Here is an 11,307-nt window from a genome sequence, read left to right on the forward strand (position 1 = left end):
GAGTCCCGGAGGGACTCCACCACTCATGGCCGGCCAACCCTAAAGGGGAGGAGTCCCAAGTGGACTCCCCTAGGGTGGCCGGCCACCCTCCCAAGGAAAGGTGGGAGTCCCACCTCAAGTGGGAATCCCACCTTGGGTAGGTTTCATGTCATATGGAAGGTTTTGGTTTGGGGTCTTATTCGAAGACTTGTAGACCAACTCTTGTGTGTTCCACCTATATAATGAGGGACAAGGGGAGGGGGCCGGCCACCCCAACACCACAAGGTGGCCGCACCCCATAGTGGCCGGCGCCCCCCTCTCCCAAACCCTAGCCGCCCCACCTCCTCCACCTCTCCCGCAACGCTTAGCGAAGCTCCGCCGGAGTTCTCCATCGCCACCGCCACCACGCCGTCGTGCTGCCGGATTCAACGAGGAGCTACTACTTCCGCTGCCCGCTGGAACGGGGAGAAGGACGTCGTCTTCATCAACACCGAACGTGTGACCGAGTACGGAGGTGCTGCCCGATCGTGGCACCGTGATCAAGATCTTCTACGCGCTTTTGCAAGCGGCAAGTGATCGTCTACCGCAGCAACAAGAGCCTCATCTTGTAGGCTTTGGAAATCTTCAAGGGTGAGTCTCGATCATCTCCTCGTTGCTCCCATCTTCTAGATTGCATCTTGGCTTGGTTTGCGTTCTCGCGGTAGGAATTTTTTTGTTTTCTATGCAACGTATCCCTACAAAAAACAACTACGAAAAGCAACTAAAACTCGAAACTAGTGCAATTTAAGGCTATGGAAAACCCTAACCCTAATTTTTTTTGGCTTTTTCTGGATAGGAAAACACTCACAACTCAACTATGGGATGGATTGTGGATGGCTTACCGAGGAAACACTGAAATCTGATACCAAGATGATATGGGGTGGCCCAATCTTCTCAGTAAGCAACGGTGATGATGATGATCACGGGGTGAACACAACGAAGATAACTTGATGAAGAGTGGATGATAACTTGTATGACGCAACGAGATCTCTCGATTGGTCCCTGTCGCCAATGCAACAGCTCTCAACCCTGCAAGATATTCGCAACTCCACACACTTGCGCACGTAGCCGCCGACCACAAAGCGGTAAGTTGCAACCTTCTAATTCCCAATGGAACAGCAGATCACACAAGACTTTCAGAGTTTACACCAAATCAAAGCAATATGGTGTAGGGATTCAATAGAGTTGTAAAGCAATCAACTATGAACTAGGGTTTATCTTAAACGTGGTCTAAAGCTGCTATGGGGGCGTTTCTGGGCACTTATATAGGGGTTCAGGACGACCTCAGGTCGAAAAAGTACACAAATAACCGACCCAGAATAGATCTGGTCGAGACAGACTCGGACTCGGCCGGCCTGGGGGCCGGTCGACCGGGCCTGGGACCGGTCGGTCCAGTTTGGACCGGGCTAGGGACCGGGTGGCAACCGGGCGGGCGTTCCAGGCTTACTAGATATGGCCCGGCTGGCACCGGCGTGGAAGCCGGTTGACCGGGGCTGGGACCGGGTGGCCCGGCGTCACGGCCGGTCTGACCGGGCCTGGCGCCGGCCTGAACTGCATCACCTCCTCTCGCGCATGCCTCCCGCTCCTCCCTCGCGCGTCCATGGGATTTCTTCATGTCCAGCTCCATGTCCAGCTTCACGTCCAGCTGCTCCTCTCCTCCTCGTGCGATGCTTGCTCCCTCCTCATACCTGATCATACATAAGTAATAGGACTTAGGCAATATAAAGTTCTCATCGATCAAAGTATCACTTAGGAACAAATTCACCTGTTGTTTAAGTATCTTCGCACGAGTTCGTGTCATTGGTCCAATCCTGACTTCATTGGACTTGAGCTTCACAGCAGCATCGTCTTCATCTTGTAATGACGGAGGTAGTAGTGTGGTAGGGATGTCCTCATCAGGTGTCCTAGGCGGTGATGCCATGTAGATGAAGATGGCTTTATTGTAATGAAGCCTTGCTTGGATGACCCAGTACACAGAGGCACTAGTGGGTATAGACCGTCACGGCATGGACCTTTAAAGAGAGTGCTCCCGGTGGCCAGATCCTTGATCAAAAATAAAAAAGGATGAAACTCAATAAATACATGGTTATCAAGTGTGAATCTATGAACAGACATAAGATTTTTAGATGCACTTGGAACATGAATGATGTCTCTAAGATGAAAAGAACTATGGGGAGTACGCAACATAGAATGACCAATATGACTTATTTGCATATCGTTGCCATCGGCCGTGTGCACAAGATCACGTCATGTATACTTCTCCTGGGTAGATAGTTTGCTCAACTTGCTTGTAATGTGATTTGTAGCACCGGTGTCAGAGTACCAGTTTGTGTCCACACCATAGGATGCCAGATTTGCACCCTTGTTCTCTTGATCATCACGGCGACCACCACCATTGCGCCTGTCACGCTAAAACCTCCACCAGCACACCTCAGCAGGATGCCCATGCTTCTTGCATATCTGGCACTCAACATCAACAAAAGGAGTAGGAATTCTGTCACGGCGGCGTCCATCATCGCGGGGCGCATCTCTTGGCCCATCATCCCGGCGCTTGGGACTGTCATCATAGCGAGGACGCCTATCATCATGGCGAGGGCGCTGATCATCACGTCTGTCACGACTGTCATCACGGCGATCGCGGTAGTCATTAGGGCGACGATCATCACGACGGTCATAGTAATCATCACGTCGGTAATCATCCTGCCGAGCACCATAAGTTGGCGGGAGGTCAGGGGCACGGCGAGCCAGGTTAGCAGAGGAGACAAATTCTTCTACAAATAAATCTCCAAGTTTGTGCATCTGATCAAAAGACTGAAGCTGGCTGTAGAGATCTGTCAAGGAAGTTGATGGATTTGCACGAACTGCTGTATTCAGATTGTTGTAATCTTCACCGAGTCCATGAAGCATGTACCAGATTAACTCATCATCACCAAGCGGCTTGCCCACAGTTGCGAGTTCCGAGGTGAGAACTTTCATCTTTGCAAAATATTTTTCAACAGACATATTTCCCTTCTTGGTGTCATTGAGTGCAGAACGGAGATGTTGAGCCCTGGCCTTTGACTGAGTTGTGGTAAGGGAATTGATAGTTTTCCACACCTCAGCAGAAGTCTCGAGTCCAAGAACATGAGAGAGCATATCAGATGATAAGCAACTGAGGAGATAGCGCAAGACCTGTTGGTCACGGGCTATCCAGACATCATATGCAGGGTTGTCAACTTCACTTTTAACACCATCAGTATCTACTTCAATGGTTTCTGCAGGGGCCTTGTCACCCTTCAACGATCTTGAGAACACGAGCACCTCGAAGAGCCGGGACGACAAGTGCTTTCCATATCAGGGCATTGTCACGGGTGAGCAGCTGTGCGGGGGGCGCGCCCAGGGCAGCAGCCAGGGAGGAGATCGACGAATTTGAAGAAGAACCCGTCTAGGGTTTTGCTTGATCGAGGTGGAGACCAGCGATCTGTAGCAGCGACGGTGGCAGAGAAACTGCGACGGCAGCTGGTTGTAGACATGTGTTGATTTTGAGGGGCGGCGGCGACAAGATATGCGGCGGCGGCTGTAGATTTCTTGGATTTTGGCTTTGGATCGTAGGTGCGGCGATAGAGGGACTCTGCAGCGGCAGTTGTCTAGGTTGTATGTTTTGGTGTTGGTTTTGAGGGGCGGCGGCGGCGGCGGTGATCAGGCAGCGATGTCGAGGAAGAGCGGCTCTGATACCATATTAGCGAAGGCAAAACTAGGTTTGAACGACGTACCCTCCAGGGCGTCGGTTCCACGTTTATATAGGATGTAAAGCCCATCAAGCATTGTACAAGGAGAGTCCTACACGTATTGAAGTACTACTCCATATACGGTAGACTAAAACAGAAATAAACAGGTACTACACAAATATATTTAACAGTATACTCTGATCAGTAGTATATGTTAAGGTCGGAGGTTCGTGTTTTTGGTGGGCCCTAAAACATTTATAGGTCCACAAACTTTTACAGAACCTGCTCAATCGTCTGAAACCGTGCTAAAATTGTAAACCCGCTAGATATTTACAATTTTGGCCCGATTTAGGGATTTGGTAGAGATGCTCTTACATATCAAGCACTAGTGATTCACGACATTATATTTAGTAGTGTGCTAGTACAAAACTCTTGCAAACCTAGATATCATCCCACGGTGTCCCGCCGATGTTCCTAGCCTTGCCCAAATTCCCGTGTGCATGTCGCCCCAGTTAATTAGCCACACGCATTAGCTGTCCATAGAACCTAGCTCTGTGTTTTCAAACATCAAAAAATGCAATAGCCAGCAGTGCCACCACGATACTACCTGATTATTATTTTTAGATCTTCCGAACTTACAAGTCAGTGGTGCGAGATACTCCTATCTAATGGAGCGTCAAAAGCTTCTTTCCGGCTTGCTCATTTTGGCTCCTCCTTCTCCGTATCATCTTCACAACCTGATCTGATACGTTGCTTTGGATCTACGGGAATGGCGTAGCCGCTCACCCTGCATCCACCGCTCCACGTGCCAACCAAACTTTTTCTTGCGTCCCTCAGGAGAGAAAACGTATACCTTAAATCTCCTAAGCACAGTCCAACTGTGGCATATGAACCAGTGACCCTTCCCACTTCCTCGGCGTGCTCCCAATGCCGGAGTCACCCACATCCCCGGCCAAGCCACCCTCGCCGCCTGGATCTCCAGTCAACGCCGCCACGCCGTACGCGGCGTCGGTGTTGCTGCGAGCCGCCGTGGTGCTCCTTGCTTTCCTAGCCCTACAGCTTGTGCTCTTCAAGTCCCTGCTGAAATTCCCCAGCACACGGTTCCTCCCGGCCCCGGGACGCTGCAACAGCACCTGGGCCAACGGCCCGGTCGAAGCCGGCGCGTGCAAGGCCGGCTTGATCTACGTCTACGACCTACCGCCGGAGTTCAACCACGAACTCGTCGGCGACTGCAAACGTCTCTGGCCGTGGTACTCCTTCTGCCCGTACCTATCCAACGGCGGCCTGGGCCGTCCGTGCTCCACGGTGCCGGCCTTCTCTGGCGTGGTGCCGAACGCGTCGCTGCCCAACTGGTACAACACCGACCAGTTCCCTCTCGAGATCATCATCCACCGCCGCATCCTTGCCCACCGGTGCCGCACCACCGACCCGTCGCTCGCCACCGTGCTCTACGTGCCGTTCTACGCCGGCCTAGACGTGGGCAGTCACCTGTGGGGTCTCAACGCCACCGTCGCGGACCGCGACCGCGCCGGCACGCGGCTCCTCCGGTGGCTCACGAACCAGACCTCGTTCCAGAAGTCCGGCGGGTGGGACCACTTCATGACGCTCGGGCGCATCACGTGGGACTTCCGCCGGTATAGCGACGACGGGTGGGGCTCCAACTTCGTGCTCATGCCCGGAATGGGCAATGTCACCCGCCTCGTCATCGAGAGCGACCGGCAGGATCCCATGGACGTCGGCGTCCCGTACCCGACAGGCTTCCATCCGCGCACCGCCGCCGACGTGCGCGCGTGGCAGCGTCACGTGCTGTCCCGCAACCGCACCAACCTCTTCGGGTTCGCCGGCGCGCCGCGCTACGGGTTCAGGAACGACTTCAGGGACGTGCTGCTGGATGAGTGCGAGGACGCCGGGCACGCGTACTGCCGCTCAGTGGACTGCCGCGGCCAGAGGTGCAACAACGACACCGCGGCGCTAACGAAGCTTTTCCTGGACTCCAAGTTCTGCCTGCAGCCGCGCGGTGACAGCTACACGCGGCGGTCGCTGTTCGACTGTATGGTGGCCGGGGCCGTGCCGGTGCTGTTCTGGCGGAGGACGGCGTACGACCAGTACCGGTGGTTCCTGCCGGCGGGGCAGCGAGGGAAGGAGGGGGAGTGGTCGGTGTTCATGGACCGGCGGGCGCTGAGCGCGGGCAACGTGAGCGTGCTGGAGTTTCTGCAGGGGTTCAGCGAGCAGCGGGTGCGGCGGATGCGGGAGCGCGTCGTGGAGATGATTCCGAGGCTGGTGTACAGTTCGTCGCCTCACGGGCTCGGCGACGGCATGGCGGACGCGTTCGAGGTGGCGCTGGATGGCGTGTTCAAGCGGTTCCGCCGGCGCCGGTGGAGCAGTGAGCGTGAAGGTTCGTGTTTTTCGGTTGAATTCTACTTTTTACCTCCTAGTTACAGTTCCTTTTACTAGAGTCCTTGGGTCGTGGGTCCAAATATTTGTGACATTAATTACCTTATTGAGTGAAAAATCATCTAGATTACACATTTACAATATTTGGACCCTCCTTTTCCGTTGTGTATCCATTAGGTAAGGTGTGAGGTGATGACCGGTTTTCAAAAATACCAGTACAGTGACGAGAAATGAATTGTGTAAGATTAGTTTGAATATAATTGTCGATGACGCCCTCTGATATTTACATATTTTTCCGTGCCACATAGACGAAACACGCTGGTACTATCTAACAAAAACAAGCACAATACTAAACATAGGTGAGATTGTGTTTTAAGTCTCTAGATGGGCTATTTTAATATAAGTTCTATTAAATGGAGTAATATGTGTGTCACTAATGCATAGCTGTAGGGCTAAAAGTAAAATTCACTCTTTAAAAAAAGATGTTAATTTTTTTAAATCTAAATCTGGATGTATTTATATAATAAAGAGTTTTAGACAAACTTGGGATATCTTTTAATGTGAACATAGGTAAGAGGTAGTGATCTATAACCTGTATCTTGCTCTCTTTACTGTATTTTCTAATTCTCTTATGGCCAACTATTTACATGCTCCATAGTCAAAACATTGACATTGCACTGAGCCACTCACCATGAGATCTCTAATCACCATTAGGTTTTCCAAATATTCAACAGGTCCCCCACCTGGCCCTTCCGTCGCGGTGCGTGTCAACGGTACATCGTTGGCGCCTCCTACTTCTAACGGCAGAAATAGGTCGGTGATCCGTCGCAGGCGTCGCCGGCACGTCTCACGGGATAGATCGAGGCGAGTGGTTTCGTCGCATATAAGAAGCGTAATCTCCCAAGGACCGGCATCAGGACGCCAAAATGTGCAGACATCTTGACTAGGTGAAGAAGACATAAGCATTTCTGCTTGAGACGTTGCTGAAGTTGTGCTAGCTAGATCTCGGATCATGGAGCGATCAACGGGTCAAATTCGCGAGAGGTGATCCAGCAGAGAGGTCAAGTTCATACTGGAGAAGAATGGGATGTACTGCTGCTATAGCCCAGGGTTTAAGAAATGGTTAAACTCGTAGATTAGTTTACTGTCAAGGTGCTACGGACGATGCATCCGTGTTTATTGCAGTTGACCAGGAGACGGATTTTTTATGGGCTCTAGAAGGTGGCCATGATAACGTACTGACAGCGTTGTGATTGTATACTTGGCACAAGTTTTGAGGAACAGTAATATACTTACAATTTGATTGAATACAAACAGGCGAGTTATATATAGGCTTTTTAAGCTTTGCAACGTGTGACTGTGACTACGTCCCGTTGCATGAAAAGTGACTGCTTGTACAGTTGTGCGGTGTCATGGGATACAGTTAAACATTTTTCTTCATTTATTTTGGAAAAGCGGCCTGTCACACAATTTTTAGTACTCCCTTCGTCCCATAAAAGATGCCTAATTTTTCTACTCCCTCCGTCCTAGTTTTTAAGACATATTTCCAAAAACTATTTGTCTCATAACCCCCACCTCCTAAGCATAATTTTATTTAATGTGGGAGAGAAAGTGGTTGCATGCACCAATGAGAGCATCTCCAGTCGCGTCCCCCAAACCGTCCCCCAAAGCGATTTGGGGCGCGCCGGACAAAAAAAGCGTTCCAGCCGCGTCCCCCAAAGCCCTTTTTCGTCCGGCGCGCCCCCATTCGGTGTCCGGCGCCCCGAGCCCGTCCCCGTCCCACAGGGGACGCACCGGGGACGCCGGACACAACGAAAAGCGAGGCGGGGAGTGGCGGGGCCGACCCGTCGGCGGCACAATTAATTTAAACCTAACCGTCGCCTACCTCGCGACGGAAGTTATTGGCGCGCAGCCGACGGTGCGAGTTCCCGCAGAGGCGCAGCCGACGCGTCCCGTCGCGCCTAGCTCGCGTGCCGGCGTTAATGAGCGCCACCGCTCCTCCGCCTCCCTCCGGCCTATAAAAGGGGCGCCTCTCATCGTCCCTCTCACACACAAACCCTAGCGCCTCTCTCCCAAACCCTAGCCGCCACCATCTCTCAACAAGACTCGACGCTATGTCTGGTAGAGGCGGAGGCGGACCTCGCGGCCGCGGCCGTGGTCGTGGTCGTGGTCGTGGCCGCGGCGCAGCTGAACGCTCGCCGTCGCCTTCCACGCCGCCGCCTTCATCATCGTCGGAGATGGACGTGGAGCCGGACGTCCTGTTCGAGTTCGTCCACGTCCTCAAGGGCGACCCGCGCGGCATCCGGAGGCTGCCGGACTCCTTCGCCGAGTACGTCGGCGGCGTACGCCCGCGCACGATGCATCTCGCGGGAGGATTCGTGCGGCTACCGCCGGTGGATCGTCAAGGCGATCTACGACGCGCGCGGCAAGATGTACCTCAACATCGGCTGGGAGAAGTTCGCGCGCCACCACAGCCTCCAAGCCGGCTTCATCCTCGTGTTCTCCTACTTCGGCAACAGGGACATGAAAGTCAAGGTCTTCGACGAGAGGCGCCGCCTCCGGGACTACCACGTCGACAGGGACGACGACAAGCACCGACGAGGAGGACGACCGAATGAGTGTTGTTTCTTCGCAGCGAATACGTGCACGGAGGTTTCTGCCTGTTCGCCTCATCGGTAGAACCAACAAGGGCACCATCCTCCCGCTGGATTTTCCAGTTTAGGTGATCGGGTGTGCCCTCGAGTGTTCTTTCTTAGCAGCGAACACACGAAACCTTCGATGCACGGCCTAGTTAGGTTTAGTTTCTTTGCAATATTTTATATTTGTGTCCACCATGGTTCAAACTATGTATTAGTTTGTGGAAAACCATGTTTCAAACTGTGTTTTCGTGTAAACCACGTTCCAAATTATGTATTAGTTTGTGGAAATTGAAATAAAAATGCTAGAAAAATTATTTTAAATGTTTGGGGGCGGCGTTTGGGGGACGCGGCTGGGGAGCGACGTCCCCCAAACGCGGCACGAACGAAACACGTCCCCCAAACGCTCGATCCGGCGCGGTTTGGGGGACGGTTTGGGGGACGCGGCTGGAGATGCTCTGAGGGAGAGAAAGAGAATGCATGCACCAATCAGGGAGAGAAAGAGGCTGCATGCACCAATGAGAGAGAGAAAATGAGACCCAATCAGCTAGTACCTTGGGCTAACATATTCAAAAATTGTGACTTACAAACTAGGACGGAGGGGGTAAATTTAAATATATCTATGCATTAAATTGTATCCAAATATATCTACTCCGCTCTTAAATACAAGGACACTTTATTTTTTGAGGCAAACTTTGATTATGAATTGGATCAACCAAATATGAGTTGTATGCTAGTCAAAACTATATCATCAGATGCATATTTCAATAAGCTTTCTAATGGTATATTTTTAAATAACATATAACTTATATTTTAATCAGGGGAGAAAGTGGCACGCCACGGAGTATTAATACTCCTACATAATACGCCACGAAGTATTCATTGCTAGGAACCAAGTAGGACTACGCGGTGTGAGTTATCCAGCCAGTTAAAACAATGAGTGGCGTGTCACTTTCTCCCCTAATTAAACAGTAGTGTTTGTACTCTCTCTGATTCATATTATAAAATAGATGTATCTACAATGATTTGGAGGGAGTAATGTCTTTTAGCGTTAAAAACAAAAAGTATATTCCATGCCCTGGACTGCATGAGTTGTTGGTCAGTACTCAGTGCAAAGAAAAGAGCTAGCTGGCTAAGTTAAACGACGTTAGACACGTGTTGAACATGTGGTGCGTGATTACCTATCCACGTGATCACCAAGTTTCATTTGAAGCATATAGATGGAGTAGCATTATCGATTGTATAACTTCTTTCCGCGCCAAATTCCCCATTTAGTACCTTGAATAGAAACATTAGAAGCATTTTTCTTAGTTTCCACCTTAAAAGTAGCATCCACATTTATCATATACATACTTTCATAATGCATAGTATGTTAGCGCGTTATCCTAGGTAATACTAGTATATGTTAAGCGACAAGCTCTCCAATGCATTGTATCTTAATATTTATATCTATGTTTAATAATTTTGTGTACATATTAAGAGATAAGCTCTACAATTAATGCATTGTATCCTAGGTACCATGCTTATGTGGCACTATATTACTCAAGAAGATTAGCGTTGTATCTTACTACCTCTGTTCCAGATTATTAGTTTTGCACGTATTTCTAGGTCCTCAATTTAACCCACATAATGTGAGTTATATATTTTAAAAATATACAACTTTAGATGTTATCTTTTTTAATAGTATAATTTTGTTTTATATACTTTATATTATATAGTTCAAATTCACAACTTAGGGATCCATGCAGGGCTAATAAACTGGGAGTAGTTAAGATACAACTCTTACACGAAGTCACCGACGGAGCTTCGTAGGGGCCGACCTGGGCCATGGCCCGCCCAGGTTTTTGGTAGAAAAATATTTACTATTATGTATTCAAGGCTTAGCCCATCAGGAAACACTGGCCCGCCCGTTGCATTGTCTTCCTCCTTCGTTGACTCTCCTAGTTTCTTTTTTTTTTGGAAAGAAGCCACAACAATTTGAGGTGCCTCTCTGTCGCTTGGTCTAGGCGTCTAGCTTCTTAAACACAAAGGGATTGGGAGAGTTGACGAAAAATGAGCTAGCCGCATGGAAGGAAGCAGCGTCGCGATGCCGTCCATAGGACCATAGCAACATGTGGCTAGGGGATTGCCGCAGGTGCGACCACGCCGCACGGGCAAGGCCACCGGCCGGAGGCCCGCTAGCCAGCTAGCGACACGGCGATTGAATCAAGCCTTAGCTCTTCTCTAATTTTCATGCTCATGGAATTTCTATCTTTCTCCAAATTTTTAGATAGCAATTTGATACACGGGGGATTTATTTTGACCGAACCTGTTCTTCAGTTTTGCAAACTTCAATAGCGATGTATACATTTTTTTTTTACTAATAGCTTATGTCTATGGTATGGTTTGGAAAAAAAAAAGTTTCTCTCTTTTAGCCTGGCCCGCCCATGGATTTCTTTCAAGCTCCGCCACTGCACTCCGCCACTGCACGAAGTCATATGCAAAATCCATTTCTAGTCCAATCATCTGCATAGATGTTAACAAAATTATTAAATATAGATACAACTATTAAG

General features: G+C 50.1%; 1 protein-coding gene across 1 annotated transcript; it reads left to right on the forward strand.

Moving 5' to 3' along the window:
- The first annotated feature begins 4,652 nt into the window (after positions 1-4,652).
- Positions 4,653-7,062, forward strand: LOC124671466 (xyloglucan galactosyltransferase XLT2-like). Its single transcript, XM_047207833.1, has 2 exons — positions 4,653-6,120; positions 6,854-7,062. Exons 1-2 carry the CDS (start codon positions 4,653-4,655, stop codon positions 7,060-7,062), a joined length of 1,677 nt encoding a protein of 558 aa, XP_047063789.1.
- The last annotated feature ends 4,245 nt before the right edge of the window (positions 7,063-11,307 follow it).

Source organism: Lolium rigidum, chromosome 7 (genome assembly GCF_022539505.1).
Source record: "Lolium rigidum isolate FL_2022 chromosome 7, APGP_CSIRO_Lrig_0.1, whole genome shotgun sequence".
Taxonomy (NCBI): Eukaryota; Viridiplantae; Streptophyta; class Magnoliopsida; order Poales; family Poaceae; genus Lolium; species Lolium rigidum.